Source organism: Alnus glutinosa, chromosome 8, assembly GCF_958979055.1.
Source record: "Alnus glutinosa chromosome 8, dhAlnGlut1.1, whole genome shotgun sequence".
NCBI classification, from domain to species: domain Eukaryota; kingdom Viridiplantae; phylum Streptophyta; class Magnoliopsida; order Fagales; family Betulaceae; genus Alnus; species Alnus glutinosa.
Genome location: NC_084893.1, coordinates 202,609 through 218,565, shown reverse-complemented (window position 1 = coordinate 218,565; position 15,957 = coordinate 202,609). Strand labels below are relative to the sequence as shown.

The 15,957-nt window shown below is 36.0% G+C and overlaps 2 protein-coding genes across 3 annotated transcripts; both read right to left on the bottom strand.

Moving 5' to 3' along the window:
* Positions 1–378: 378 nt before the first annotated feature.
* LOC133875694 (E3 ubiquitin-protein ligase ORTHRUS 2) lies at positions 379–5,532 on the bottom strand. The gene is made up of 9 exons (XM_062313899.1): positions 4,951–5,532; positions 4,191–4,723; positions 3,403–3,528; positions 2,660–2,759; positions 2,513–2,574; positions 2,335–2,437; positions 1,925–2,069; positions 1,450–1,664; positions 379–1,167 (listed from the first exon to the last, which is right to left on the bottom strand). Exons 1-9 carry the CDS (start codon positions 5,410–5,412, stop codon positions 670–672), a joined length of 2,244 nt encoding a protein of 747 aa, XP_062169883.1. The 5' UTR covers positions 5,413–5,532; the 3' UTR covers positions 379–669.
* A 7,007-nt stretch (positions 5,533–12,539) lies between these two features.
* On the bottom strand, positions 12,540–15,605 carry LOC133875666 (uncharacterized). 2 transcript variants are annotated; one of them, XM_062313867.1, is made up of 5 exons: positions 15,386–15,605; positions 15,170–15,292; positions 14,969–15,040; positions 14,154–14,786; positions 12,540–13,392 (listed from the first exon to the last, which is right to left on the bottom strand). In XM_062313867.1, the coding sequence occupies exons 1-5, from the start codon at positions 15,506–15,508 to the stop codon at positions 13,129–13,131; spliced, it is 1,215 nt and encodes a 404-aa protein (XP_062169851.1). In that variant the 5' UTR covers positions 15,509–15,605; the 3' UTR covers positions 12,540–13,128. The 2 variants fall into 2 exon arrangements, with proteins under 2 accessions (XP_062169851.1, XP_062169852.1); XM_062313868.1 differs by lacking the exon at positions 14,969–15,040.
* Between the last annotated feature and the right edge of the window lie 352 nt (positions 15,606–15,957).

The window sequence follows — 15,957 nt, the reverse complement described above, 5'->3', positions numbered from 1 at the left end:
AATTAAGAGCCTGACTAAGATTTTGTACTTTTAACACATAAAAAGTTGTGCTCGGCTAAAATAAGTTCATTTAATAAATTACTTAGAAGGCATTTATTTAACTTTTCGGCTCTTAAAAAAAAAAAAAAGGCCTAAAACTACATTCTTGAATAAGCTTGAAATGAAGTTTTTTCAGGCTTTTTTTTTTTTTTTTTAAACAGAAAAACTCTATTTCCTAATGCAATTCCAACCCCCTCATTTAGAGTAGAATAGCCTGACATAGATGACTGCTCAAACACTTCCTCAAACAAAGTTGAGCAAAATCAACGATGAAATATCATCCGACCATCCTGATTATTAATTATATTGCTAACTAATATTCACTCAGCAGTCGATCAATTATCAGGGCATCAAGGCATTGCATTCTCAAATGTTTTTAAAAATGAAGTACAACCATGAAATATTACTAGTTCTTAATTTCTACAGTCTATATCAAATGTGACTAAGCATTCACAAAAAAACCATCTATTATATAGATGGTTCAACTAAGTCAGGCATCATCCAATTTTCAACCCCATTCTCATACAGAAACCCTGAAGTCACCACAAAAAGCCTACCAACATCTCTTTTTCCCAATATACTCCCACCCAATGAAATGAGTCAACCTGACGATCCAACCAATAACATTAATCATTCAAAGTCATCATCAGATTGCACAACGAGAGGACTTGATGGAGAATCATTTCCTTCATCCACCACTTTCTGTGATTTCCTGCCCCTGGTCCTTACACCAACATCAATATTTTCATCCACAGCATCCTCCTCAGCTTTTCTGCTCCTGGTCTTTCGACCAACACTCTGTCTCAATGAGCAACCCTCAGCATTAGCTTTCTTCGAACGAATCTTGTTTTCCAACCCATCCTCGTTCTCTAGCAAGCATTCTCCAACATCAACTTCCTTTTGCTTCAGGCTTCTTTTAGGTTTGCTTTTGGTTGGAGGACTCTGCACACCATCCTCTGCACCTGTAATTTCTGGATTTTCAGTCTTCGTTTCACTGCTTGTGGGTGACGGATCAACACTTGGCTCAAAGCCATCTGCTTCCTCACTTGACTCCTCAATAGACTTCCCATTCTCCTCTTCAGTCTTTGATTTCAGCGACTCAATCACATCCATTAATTCTCTATTCACCTGCAGCACTCAATTCCACAAGCTAATGTAAAAGACATCCCCATTTGTATCAAGAATGGTTCATACATGAAAGATTAAGAAATCAGTAATGCCCCCATCTGGCTGCTGGAAGACAAGAAGAAGTTCAAGGCCGTGCATTCTTAAACAAGCATTCAGTCCATATTGTTTCAGGATTACCAGTGGTAGTCTCCCTTCCATTTTCTTAGGAATTAAATGCAAAATAAAGCACAAATAAAGTTCAGTTGTAAGAAATCAGAGAAAATGTGCATATACATGACACACCTGAGGATTTTGGAGAAAATCAGAGATGTCTGTTGGACACGACGGACAGCTCATGACATTCTTTTGGGATCGAAGCGCCCGTCCACCCCTGCTTCTCTCCCTCATAAAAGTTTTACCAGCAAATGCACCTTCCAAACACAACTTGCAAAAATTATGTGCACAAGGTGTTGTTATTGGTAGAGTCATCACCTGCCGACAGATAAGGCAACTGAACTCTGCATATGCAACATATATAAGTGAATATAAAATTTATAATTGTATATCATTAACACATGGTTAATCATGCACACCAACCAATAATAAAGTCGTGTTTGGTTCACTACTTAAAAACAACTCCAAGTTCATAAAGAACCAAACAATTGACCAAACCTACTTCTGTTTCTAGATTCACATTTTTTAACCGCACCCTACCCAACTTGAGGGTCAAAACTAAAGAGCTAAAGACAAATGACCCAAGATTGGATAGAGAACAGACCTTTTAGGAGCTTCTCCCTCACACTCATATTCTGAGCTCGTTTTATTGCTATCCTTGACCTCTTTATGTCCTCAGAATTCACTGGTTTCACCCTTTTTCTGCTGAGGGGCGGAGGTTGCTTCCACTTCCAGCAACCCTCTTCCTCCTAATACACGCAGAGGAAAATGCTAGAGCTTAGCAGTTACAACAAGAAAAATTATTTTCCAAGTGAACAATTATAACAATCGACACCCAACTCTAGAATTGCTTATCAAAATTTCTTTCTTGAATATCATCAACGACACCATCTATACTGTCATGATTGGTTCATTACCATGTAGCTTTCGGATCGAGCAGAACACAATCTCCAAGAAACATAAGCAATAAAAGCATAGATATTATGTTGAGGGGGATAATTTGAAACCACTCACATCAAAATCCCACGATGGACTTTCCTTCCTCTCCGTTATTTCCGTTGCCTTCTTCAGCTCAGAGATGACAGGCAAAGATCTAGGTCGATCCCCATGTTCATCACTGCAGTTCAAGTTAAGAATATTTAGTAGAGATCAAGTAAGAATAAGCCAATTAAATAATTGACCAAACACAGACCTCGTCCATGGGGCAGGTTCATTGTCACATCTAACAAATAGATACCTGCAGACCTTAAATCCCTAAATGAGGGAAACCAAATCAGTACATCTGTTAGCAAAAACAAACCAGATGAGCAATTCTAAAAAACAGGATAGCACATTTTACCTGAATACCCACTTTTCGCCAACATTTTTCAATTCTATAGACTCCATCATACCGCACCCCTTTTTCCGGGGCATATGAAGAGCGTTTTTCTTTGTGGGACCTGTTCATCATGAGAAGGGACAAAGCAAAGCAAAGCACTAAGATACTGGTAATTTCCTAATTTGTTTTTTCCAATTTTGTTCTAAATAATAGCTAGTTCATTGAATGAATTAATGTCAAAGAAATAGAAACCCTCACAAGCAAGAAATTAGTGTTTCCTTTTAGGAAACGACTTTCCTTTAAAGCCAGTCTCAAATCTTTCCTCATCTAACAAGCACTATTGCCAGATTACAAGCTATTTAGTTGGCTATTTATATACTTGGAAGAATGAGAATTAATGCTTCAGCCTAATGTTATGCAAACTCAAATCTAAAATGGTCTCAAATGGACAACATCAATTTACACATTCGGATAAACATTCTTTCAACAACTAAAGAGACACCTATTTAAAGAATTTCAATACCACTTCTAGCCATCACAAAGGATTTTTTACAGCACAAATTGTACAATGCAGAAGGCAAATTTTAAGCAGTGATGGTGAATATTTGTGAATTTCTTATCAAATGAAATGGAAAATTAATAATAATAATAATAATAATAATAAAAGGATCTAAATGATGAGAGAGAGAGAGAGAGAGAGAGAGAGAGAGAGAGAGAGAGAGAGAGAGAGAGAGAGAGAGAGAGAATGAATCATTAACACTTACCTGACAACTCGAACAGGATACCCTTTTAAGCAGCTAACTTCAAGTGCCTTGTTCAGTTTCTCGAACTTCTGATCAAAAGACTGCTCCTTGTTCGTCCGTTTGTTCCCACTAAGATCTCTGCCTCCACTGCCATCCACAGATTACACACGCACATGCAGAAGCAATTAAATTTAATAGATGCTTAATAAGTGAGGAGACCAGGAATAGGAGATATATTGATTATATTTACTAGTAAAATATGCTTGGTAAGTGGAAGATTTGAATAAATACAGTGGAAGATTTGAAGCTTCGCTGGATAGGACAAAGAAAGTGAACAGTGAAACAACTTAAGTAACTGTTGCATCATAATATTATCCACCGAAGGTGATCCCTGTGTACACGAGACATACTCACTGTAGGAAGTCTTAAATGCATTCCCAGCTTGAAGAGTTGTGGAAGGGGAACAAATTTTTGAAACAGGCAAGCCCTACGGCCTACAGTGGGAACATTGGAATCTAAATATTAAGGCCAAACATAGCCTCATATTGTAAATCTCCACATAAAATCAGTTAGCCCTCTTCTAAAGCTGAGCCTACCAAGATGTATCCAGAGATCCTCAAATTGACTAATCTTACAAGAATAATCAAATGGCAATCAATCACCAACAGCAGCCAGAATTATCAGTAACATATTTACTTTGCTAGCTTTGAAAGTAACCTAGCAATTGATGAATAAAAATAATAGATTCAATGCAGACTATTGCATCAAAAACCAAAACCATTCGATCGAGCAGCAATCTGAAAACAAACCTCCCAGTGTAGAGAAACCACTCTCCATGGTCTTCGTCATCTTGGTAGCCTCCAGATAGAGCCACTGACTGCGAACCATAGTCTGCTTGTCCAGCAATGCCAGCAACATGTGGAAGGTGGGCACCCCATTGCCGGCATTCCAGTCTATCTTCCCAGGTCTCCCCAACAAGCACACCTTGATTCCTTACGGGGTCGTTTTCGGCAGGGATAGGACCAAAATGATCGGGGGAGACACTAACAAATATCTTTCCACTGCAAGCGTTGGCCTTCCCATTCCTCTGTGCACGCTCGGTGGTATACGCCTTGTCAGGCCTATTCTGGTTTTGTACGAAATGATAAACTTTCGAAGGCCCTCCATCAACAATTGACTTGGACATCTTTGCCATACGAATGGCTACTACAAGGGTAGAATTGATGCGGGGTTGACTCGCCATTTTTGAAGGAATGGAGCTGCGGCACTTTGCACAATTACGCTTCCCTTGCGCAACCCATTTCTGGAAGCATTTTAGGCAGAAATTGTGCCCGCATGGCGTCTAGGAGAAAAAAAAAATCAACAAGAACCAACTTCCATGTCAATGAAGAATTCAGGCAATTTCATTCCTAAATTGGCAGGAAAAAAATAAACATAAAAAAGACAAAAATACTACAAACTGGCATTGGACGGAGAACAATAAGCATTTCAAAAGTAATCGAAAATGAAGTATCAGAGTGATTCGACAAAAGAAGCTCAGAAAATGAAACGAAGGAAGGGGAAGCGCACCGTAACAGGTCTCTCCGGTAGCTGCATACAGAAGGAGCAGTTGAAGCTCCCACCCAGAAGATCCAACACATCTCCTCCACTCGCCTTCTTCTTCTTCTCCTCCTCCTCCTCCTCTCCGTCAACGCAGGCCTTTCCGCTCACCATCAACTCCTGCCGCCTCTTCGCCTTCTCTCTCTCCGTCAGGGAGGCATCAGCCTCGATTGCCCGGATCTTATCGATTAGGTCGTCGGAGACCCCGCCGGGCGCCTTCACCGGCGGGAAGTCTCCGGCGGAGGTGCAGCAGTCGGGGCATTCCCATTGGAGAGCGGAGGCAAGGGTCTCTGGACGACCGCACGAGAGACAGCTGACGTGCCAGGGGGTGGCGCACGTTCTGCAGGTGAGCTTCTCTTCGTCGGAGGGGGTGGCCTTGCAGACCATGCAAATGCCGTCTCCGTCGCAGGGCAGTTGGGTAACGTTCGCCATTGGCCGATAACTGTGCTCCCTGATAAGACAAGGCGAGAGTGGGAGACGTTTGAAAGGCTTTTGAAGGGTTTAGGTGAGAGGGCGTCTCTGCTTTATGGGAAAGAGGGAGAGAGAGAGAGAGAGAGAGAGAGAGAGACGGCGGGTTTTTGAAAGCAATGAAGAAGTGGAGCGGATTTGAATTTCAGAAGTTATCAGAGGCGCTCGGCTCTAGCTTTCTCTGCTTACGTGGCGGCTAATGACTGCTTCATTACATGATAGGTCAAGGCACTCCTTGGCGAGCTCCCATGCGCCTGACTTGTCTGATTACGGCTCTTTTTTTTTTTCGCCTTTTTTTTTTTTTGCATGAATTGTTTTATTGAGATACTGCCCAGTTTTTTCTATTCCATTTTACCCTCTTGCCATCGTCATTTGAGAACATCGTGGCCCGAGACTATTGAGTTGAGTACCGATTAATTCGGCTCTAGTTTTGTTGATTTAATAAACGAGTTGGGCCGTCACAAGGTAGATCAATTGGCTGGGATCACGTCTCATAAAGTGGAGGTCACTAATTCGAATCTCCTCTTCCCTTCTTATATGGACATGTCAAAAAAATAAATAAAAACGAGTTGGGCCTAAATAATAAATAATCTCAAATTGAATAATAATTTTAAAAGTAATATTATATTACGAAGGATACAAGGAAGACTATAATCATCAAGTTCTTCTTATAAAATTACTCATAATCTAAACCCCAAAATTAAATAAGTTGAACATGTTAAAGCTCAGCTAAGTTTTAATTAAACTTACGAAAACTCGCATAAACTCGATTAAGTTAGTTCGGCTTATACATATATACAATAAGTTGTATAATTTTTGAGTTAGTACTATATATCTTATATATTAGAAAAAAAATGTAAAATCGGTCTCTATAATTTCACTTATTTGCAATTAGCTCTTGAGGGTAAACAATTTGACTATAAACTTTTTGTGGGAAGTTAAAAATATAAATAAGTCATTGCACTCGACTTCCTTACAAAATGTTGGCTAAAAATGGTAGTATCACTTCAATTTTATGGTTTATACCCTAAAAGCCAATTTCATTTATGTAAAATTTTTATTTTATTAATAAAGTTGTTTGTTTTCTAAAATTTATTAAGAGTAGTGGGCATATCATTTTATACATGTGCATATTATTCTCTCTCTCTCTCTCTCTATATATATAGAGAGAGAGACATTAAGTTATATTGAATCTGGATTGGGTGTGTTAACGAGATTATCACAAATAATATCTAAGACATAAACCTTGTAACTTATAAACCGAGAAAAAACTTTATTTATCACCCCTGATTTTTCATCACTTTTACAATAATACCCATAAACTTTAAAAAGTGTCAATTTAGTGTATTCATCTTTCATTTTTTTTAAAAAAATATGTATATATATATATATATATAATTTTTATTTTCAACTTCACCCCTCTATGACAACTTTCCATTAAATCATAACAAAGTGATGTCAAAATTATTAAAATACCCCTTGTTGTTTTTAGGAAAAAAAAAATTGCAATGATTTAAGCATTGGTCAGAATTTAACGGAATTTGCAAAAATACTCATGCCTTAATATTTGAAAATTGTTTTATTTTAATTTTAATTTTATTTTTTTAAAAAAAAAAACATTGGCATTTTGTAAATTTTAACATTATTTAACGGATAATCTTAACGGAATTGTGAAATTGACAAAAAAAAAATATGAAAAATTGATACACTAAATTGAAACTTTATAAAGTTTAAGGGTATGATTGTAAAAATGATGAAAGATCATGGGCGATAAGTGAAGTTTTCTCTATAAAATATTATAGTTCATAGTCGGTAATAGAATTGGACATTTCATTTTATAAAACTACAACATATCAATATTGATTATGGGAGTATAGACTTCTTATTTATATTTTGGTGTGGTTACAATGTGCCGAACTGAACCACATGAGTTGTTATTACTTGCAACTATTGTCAATATCAGTAACTTGAACTTACGACTGTTTATGACATTGACTCTCAATCTTGAGAGGAATGTGAACTCAAATGTGATGATCAAAATCTTGGTGTGCTGGGTAATCACATATTACATATAGCATTGTGGGAACATTAATTCTCGAGAAGAAGTCCACAATATCTTTGATTTTAATCAAATGTATATGAAATATTTAATTGATATAAATTTAATATAATTTATTATTATTTATCTCGAGCTTTAGCATTTTAGTAAGGAGTTGCTAAAATTAAATATGATTTCAAAAGTACGTAAATAATCAAGAGATTAAATCGGAAATCAAAAGACTAAGATATAGTGAATTAAAGTGACTGTTTGATTTATGACTTTAATTCAACTATTTATATTTTAATGAATGGTCAATTGTAATTATAAGATGTTGCTAGAAATTTTGATTAATCAAAATAAAGAAAGTGCAACTACAATTTTTTAACAGAATAAATGTTAATTAATAATAACATAAGACAAGTCAAGAAATCACAAGTTTCCTAGACCTATTGAAACTAATTTTATTTTCTCTTTTAAGTCCCTTCTCATTTCTTAAGATGGTTATTATCCCTTAAGGGGGTTTACCTAATCACACAAGAAGAATCCCTAGTGCTGTGTGTACTATGATAAAATATATACTTTGTCGTATATATTCATTGAGACAAACTTAATGGGAATTGATTATTCTAAATCTATAACTTGAGCATTTTATTAAAGACTTACTAAAATTAAACGTATTAATCAAAATATTATTTAAGTAAAAAAAAAAAAATCAATGGATTAAGGAAACTTAGTATTACTTTCACTTTGAGACATATGCCTATTTAAAGGGGTATTGTGTAGGCATTAGAGCCCATACTGTTTGTCTTATAAAAAAAAAGAATTGAGAATAAGATTTAAAGGTTTCAAGACCATAGTCCTATACATGCAAAGTGAAAATGAGCATTATCTCTACCTTGTGGGGCATTATCTCTACCTTTGTATATTTTTTATTTGCATGATATAATGCTATGTTATCTTGATACTTTTTCCTCTGTATGTTTTGATATATATTTAATAAATTAGCCAACAATCATATTGTGACACGTGTCATTTACAATAATAATAATAATAAAAAGTAGTAATAACAAATACAAAAAAGAAAAATAAGGAAGCGTCGCTTTGGCAAAATTAGGGGTAGTTGAACTACCTGAATGACCATGGATTCTTCAAGCTCAATGATATTATGATATTATTATCTTTCTTCCTTTATTTCATCGATTTTGCATTATTCGTTATTTATTTATTTTATATTTTATATATATTTTTTTTACTGTAAATGACATATATCATAATATTATTGATATTGTCGTGACTCTAACCGTTTTCATCAAAATTTTAAATAAAAATTAGATACATGAACCTATTTCTATTTTTTGCTTACTACATAAAGTTTTCATCCAATTTTTATACACCATAAACATATTGTAAATAGGTGAAACCACCTTTTCAATGGCATTCACACAGGCCAAGACTCCCATTCAATGCGATTAAATTTGCCTTACCACTTGGTAATATGATATATATATATATATATATATATATATATATATATATATATATATATATATATATATATATTTTATTTTTATTTCAAGTCAAATTGAGAGAAGCATTAATAAATTTTGCATATTTAATTCCGTATATATTGTTACATTTTTAAATAATTTAGATACCACTTGCTCTTTCTCCGTTTCGGAATTCACGGTTATTTTATTTCATTCTCATTTCTTTACTTAGTTTTTAATAATATTTTTGGGAACCAAACCTTCCATTGAGCACGACGAAGATAGGATAACTGCCCCGTAGCTATGCCCTTTGTTAATAATTTGGTAGCTGAATAAGACGTATATCAAATCTTTCAACGGAAAGTGGAAACAATAACAATGTCGATCCATAAACACGTGTAATATTTCCATAACGAATATATACATTTAATCCTATAACTAAAATCTGACTACCATATTTATTTACTATCATTAATTGCTTGAATTTTAAGTTAAACATAAATCATTTTAAAGCCGTGATTATTATGATCATATTAAAATTCTGCAATTAAACTTGTTTTTGCAATATTAGTATTAAGATGAATGACCTCTTAAGAAGTTTGATTTTAAAAGTCAAAAATAAACGATGGGTTAGTTACATTTTGAACAAGATAAACTAGATAGCAAAAAGCCGAAACAAAATTTACTCATTACCTTCCTAAATTAACATATCTTTTTTTTTTTTTTTTTTTTGGGTACTTTTACCGATGTTGCTTTACCCTTCTCTGTTTACCTGCGTCTATTCTATCAACTTGAATTAAATTATTCCATTAGCTCAACCCGACACATATACGAATGATTTGATCACTTTAAAGTATTTATAGAAAGAGTAATGTTAAAAAAATACAAGTTACACATTATGTGCACACTCATCCTCTCACATGAGTAGATTTCACATGTGTTGTGGGACATGCCCATATAATTAAGAGGGTGAGTGTGTTCATAATGTACAACTTGTATGTTTCTAACACACCCCTTAATGAAATTTAAAATGATAGATTTTGTATCCAAGCTATTAAAGTAGGTAAAATCTTTAGAGAATCCATCAAATCAGGAGAGCATTATTGAGATCAGCCACATTATGACTGCCAAATTGCCAATTACTCCGCCACTTTTTAAGGGGGAAAGTGGTAGTGTGAAGAAGTTAATTTAATATGATTGCCTTCTTTCTCTTTTTTTTTTTTTTTTTTTTTTTTTTTTTTAATATATATATATATATATATATATATATATATATATATAAGCAAGCTCTGACAGCCATATATCCATCCTCCTACTCTTGTCGCCATCCATGATCCACCCACCCCCTCTCCACTCAGTATGGAGGAGGGAAAGGAGTTTACGAAACGAGCAACACGTGTTTCCTCTCTAGTGATGGGCTTCACCAACTGGCAACTGCCACAGATTCTGGGGAAGAGGAAGAGGGCCTCTTCCCTTTTATTCCTCCCCAACCCAAGAAAGAAATGGCTCTCAAGACAGTGGGCCACTGCAACTTTCAAAATTTGAACCTACTTTTGCCACCTCAGCACAATCCATTGTCGTCTTCTGCCTCCGACAATAATTGGACCAAATAACCCAAATTTATGGAACTTAAGAAACATGTCAGACAAATTCAATTATGCCCCCCACTCTTTTCGTGGGTGGTGGTGGCCATCAGGCCATCTGTGAAAAGAGTAAAATAGCCTCATCTCTCTTTTATTTAATATTTTTTTAAAGACTGATGTAGCTTAATTTAAGTTGTTTATTTTAATATCTTTTTAAAGACTGATGTAGCTTAATTTTAGTTGTTTATTTTGAATATGAGTAAGGTTATAAGCTGCATTTAATTTATGTAAAAAAAAATTATATTTTATATTTTATAATTATTTCATAATTCTTATTTTAAAAAATAAAATTTAAAAATAAATGTAATCATCATCATGAGACAGTTGTAAAATAAAAGTTTGATTTTTAAGATTATTATCTTAAATATACTTGAATACTTACCTTAAAAAACAAAAAATTCGTTTGATGTATACATTTTTACCGCGCCTATTCTATTATCTATGCAAGTATTAAGATAGGATGCACTAACTATGGTTATCTTTATTAGTTAGGTGACCACATTTATCGGTTAAAACACTCTAAGTTATTTGTTGTTGCCTACAAGACTGGTCTATTTAACTGATTTAAAATAAGGTCTAGTCATTTATGAGCTAACCATAAGCATAGATGCTTCACTTTTCTTTTTTTTTTTTAAAAATAAAAATAAAAAACTTATACAAGAAATAACTGAATTAAAGCTTTGCTCGACCAACAATAAATCGCCTAGATACCCTTGATGTTATTCTATGAAATTAAAGAATTATTCTTTAAAATATAGAAGTACCTTGGGGAAAAATTAGACAAATATTTATTCTTGAGACAAGTAGGAAGTATAATCCTTTTCAGCAAATAAGTATTCTTATATCATTGTGATATTTTTATTTGGTAAATATTATTGTTATGGGCTTTAATTTCTATTATCAAGGGATTTTGGTCGAATTATGAAGATATTTGTAATAATTTATAAAGAATTTTATTTTAGGCTTTTGATTTTCTTAAGGAGGATTTAAAAGTGTCAAAGGATATTATTTGGATTGAAGAGGATTTTAGAATTTTATTTTTGGGAAGATCCTCAATATTGAGCGTGCAACCTGAACTTTTAGGTGCTAAGCAAGTCTCGGGGCACCAAAGTCGTGGCCATGCACCATGCACCAAACCCATAGTCCTGTGCTAAGCATTAAAGCCCTCGTCTCGTGCCAAGCACCAAACCCTCAATCTTGAATAAGCACCAAACGACCAAGAAAAATGTTAGATTTACAACACCAATACAACAACTGCACAACAACCCCTCACATGAGGGTGTGCCCCTGTGTTCAAATCCCAACGGCCAATGCCTTGCACTCTGAATTAAAGTCCAAGAATAACCCCAATTGGTAGTGAAGACAAGATTCTTGGTGTTCGACCAACTAAATAGATAGGCCATGAGAATGGAGGGTAATTGCTATGAAGATAAATAATCAAGGGTCCACTCAAACAAAGAACTGAAAAAGCTTAAGAGTTACCTGTCTCTCAGACAGCTATTGCACAATTACAAACCTATTATGTGATAGAAATTCAAAGGTCACCCGTCGATGACCACCTCAAAAGCATCATTTCTTATCATTAGAAGGGTCACAAATCCCCCCACCCAAAAAAAAAAAAAATTAAAAAAAAAACCTCTATTGAATTTTATTATCATAAACCTTTATTGACTTAAACACGGAGCGCTTCTCAATCTCCTGGGCCGGAGTCTTTCCACTGAAAAAACCATCCCTTCGTAATTGTTATAAGAGCGAAAACTAGTACCAATTTGTTGAATTAAAAGCATAAAAAACGCATTCCTGCAAGCAGTAAATCAACAACATACACACAAGACAACGGTATTATAGTGTGATTTATTCAAACCGTGTCCACGAACAAGACGAACTAAAATTCACTGTCAACGTTATATATAACTATATAAGATAACAATCATATTCAATCAACTCTTATACCTCACAAGCAAGAACCAACTGAAATCTCATTACTTCAAATTAGACTCTCAATCTCACCACAAACCACTTACTAGTGCTGTCAAATTATCAAACTCACATTCAACTCGAAGTCACGGCCATTGTTCACCCCCAAAATCTATTAAACTAACCTTTTGAAGAAGTTTGCTCTCCGCTTTTTTTAAGGGATCAGGATCCCCTCAGATTCTAAAACATTTGAGATTCTCAAATCTTGACCGTGCTTTGCATCTAACGGTCCAAAATAGGCAGGTCCTTATCCTAGCCGTATAACTCCTCACATGCATAGGCAGACCACCTTAGCCCGAAGTCACTGAATCCTACGACGCAACGCAACGCAATACTTGTACTTAATTATTTTAGTCATGCATCAGTTGAAGTTGACAAATATAGAGCACATTAGCGTAAATATTTGAGTATGAAAAGGTCTACTGGCTCATAGACAAGTGCAAAATTCATGCTCATCCATATCGAAATCATTGGAAAGCTTGCCGCTTTAAGCATGAACTCAGGGAGCGATGTGTTTGCGTGAAATAACTTGCTAAATGGCCACCGAAGGTGAGGAGCCCAACGGTATCCGAGGATCCAAGAGTGGGCTGTGTGGACCGAGTCCCCTTGAAAGAGTCCTAGTAATTGGCCTGTGACTGACTGAGGGCATCAACGTTGTCGATTTATGGTGCTTCTTAGAGAAGAGAAGCTCTTTTGGTCCCAGGGGACTCTCAGGTGTTTGGTACTTTCTTTTCCCTTTCAACAGCTCCCACAATAGCTTCTCATCTTTCGCATGAGCTTCTTGCTTACTCAAGAGCTTCACAGAGGAAAAGCAAAGAGAAATATCAACTTCGTTTCACCTTGTAATTAGTATGATTAAGCTGCATTGTGATACCCACAACTTGTGTTTGGAGACGAATATCATAAAAGTCATGAGAACCAACCGCTTAAAAGTTAGTATCAATTCTTTTTCAAACAGGAGTGCGTTGAATATTTTGAGCGTTGTAAAGCATAGAGAGATCATTCATCTAAAAAAAGAAAAAAGCATAGAGACTCCATTTAGAATATCAACTACCAAAAATGAGGGAATAATTGTTGCAATAAAACAAATGGTGATCCAAAATGCAGGACAAACTCCAAACCATGTGACCATGTCCTTTTTAACGTTCCAATTTCGCATAAAAATGGGATCAAATGGACTCACTTTTGCATAAAAGTGATGTCTTAGAAAAGCACTCGGATCCAGATATGAATATTATTCCAACTAATGCTAGAAAGTGGGGTAATTTAAAAGAAGTGAGAAAGCCAGGCCAACTCCTTGGTAATTAACAGAGTGATAGAAGTCAATCATTGTAATATGTTTTCCAATATTGCAGAATTGAGAAAACATTAGAGGGGTGGTAATCAAGGTGAACACTTGTTAACCCAAAAGAAACCGTACGTGCCACATGCATGCTCCAAATTAGAGCATCAAGCCAATGAATTTGTTCATGTCACTACTACAGCTTGTGACTCAATGCAGAACAAGATATACGAATGTAATAGAGAAAGTTCCAAAAGGGGTTCAAAAAATATCACCTTATGCGCAACAGGCCGTTGCATAGATCCCCTCGTGTTGGGTTCTGCGAGAGACCTAAGGTACTCTTTCATTTTCTTCACTCTTTCTTCTGATTCTGTCAGCCTACTCAAAGCCTCAAATTTCCTCTCTTCCGCTACCCTCACCTTGTTCCTGGCCTCCTCCAATTCAAGCCTTCCGTCTCGGATCACTCTTTCCATCTCCTTCACCATGGCCAACAAGCGCACAGATATCCCATTATTCAAGTCATCCCTGAGGCCCTTCACATACTCCACCATGGGATCACACATTAGTTGAGCCAAATCCTGCATCAGGTCCTCCACACTGCTCTCTACTGAGCCTAGGACAGTACCGACGTTGTTGAAGGTGGCTCGAAGGAGCTTTAGCGTAATGCCGAAGGTGGTCTCATGGTGTTGAGAGTAGTGAAGGGTGGATAAATATACAATGGCGTTTTGGAAGAATTTGTGGAGGGAGACATGGTGGTGGGAAAGGGTGTGGAGGATGTCGTTCTGGCGAGAATTGACTTGGGATTCAATTTGTTTGAGGATTCGGACAAGTTGCACTAGTTGCGTTTGTTGCTTCTGCAAGAGCTGTTTGCCCGCCGCCATGGCTGCTTTAGCAGCGTAGTTTTCTTCCTGGTGTGCGTGAGTTGGAATTGATATTAGAAGTCCAAAATACTCCAAATCAACAAGATTTTAACTCACCAAAAAGCAATTACGCAAATGTCCCAGTGACCTGAGCTTGCTAGACGCATTAAACTAAAATAAGATGGATTATTTTATTTTGAGTGTTTTACAAAAACAAGAGAAGTTTTTACCCGATCACCTCCTTCCAAGGCAGATGATGATTTTGGCAAGGATTCGGCTCCAATTGTGTTTCTACGGCCTTCCTAATTACCACATTTTAAATTTTTAATTAATTAACCACCAACCAACCAGAAATTAGAATGAACTTGAATCTATGCGTGTCTTAATTAACTAATTGAAGTAAAATTTAGAAATAAGAAAAAAAGATTTGCCTGATCGAAGTCGTTGTTGTTGATGATGATGGTACTGAATCGACCCTCTTGAGCCATCTCCTCTGTCTTCAGACCGACCAGCTTCATCAAGGGAATTGCGAGCGATGCGAAGACTTCTTCTGCCTGAATTTTTTTATTAGTAGTAGTGTTAGTAACAAATAAGATAAGATCATAATCGAAAGAGCGAATGGAAAAGGGGAGGACTAGGGTATATACTTGAAGCAAACCGACGTTGATCTGAGACTTGAGGTCGGTGAATGCAGTCTTCATATCTTGGTGGCGAGCCACCACGCTTGTGAGCTTCAACCGAAGCTCCGCTTCGGATTCACGCCGATGCATCTCTCAGATCTCACTCGCCCATTTCTGTTTCTTCGCGGGAGCCTTTTGAGTTTGAAATGGAACGAATGTTAAGAGACAAACAGACACTGATCAGTCTGATCGGTACAGTTCGTTTGTTTATTATCGAAATAAAATTGAACAATGGGTTTCTGTCTCTCTTTATCCAATCTGGGCCTTAACCATGGCCCGCTTACCGCATTTGTTAATTAAGGCGCGGCCCCAAGGAGGAAGAGAAATTTCGGGTGAGAATTCGTCTTTCTGACATTTTAAGGTACGAGTATAAAATTATTTGGGTAAACTCTCAACTCATTTAATTAAATGGGAGAACCCTTAATCCAACACAACGCATTTAAATAAGCGGTGATCTGACCCAACGTTTGTAACCATTTAATTAACAAATTTCTTAATTATTGAGCATAAAAATGCCATTTTAAACAAATATATTAGCA

Excerpts from the sequence above, each read along its gene's own strand:
- LOC133875694 (XM_062313899.1), bottom strand. The coding sequence starts at position 5,412 with ATGGCGAACGTTACCCAACTGCCCTGCGACGGAGACGGCATTTGCATG. Across the intron at positions 4,724-4,950 it reads TACCGGAGAGACCTGTTACG|ACGCCATGCGGGCACAATTT; the intron begins GTGCGCTTCCCC and ends TTTTTCTCCTAG. Across the intron at positions 2,575-2,659 it reads GGCGAAAAGTGGGTATTCAG|GGATTTAAGGTCTGCAGGTA; the intron begins GTAAAATGTGCT and ends TCCCTCATTTAG.
- LOC133875666 (XM_062313867.1), bottom strand. The coding sequence starts at position 15,508 with ATGCATCGGCGTGAATCCGAAGCGGAGCTTCGGTTGAAGCTCACAAGC. Across the intron at positions 15,293-15,385 it reads TCAACGTCGGTTTGCTTCAA|GCAGAAGAAGTCTTCGCATC; the intron begins GTATATACCCTA and ends AAAAAAATTCAG. Across the intron at positions 15,041-15,169 it reads ACAACAACGACTTCGATCAG|GAAGGCCGTAGAAACACAAT; the intron begins GCAAATCTTTTT and ends TGTGGTAATTAG.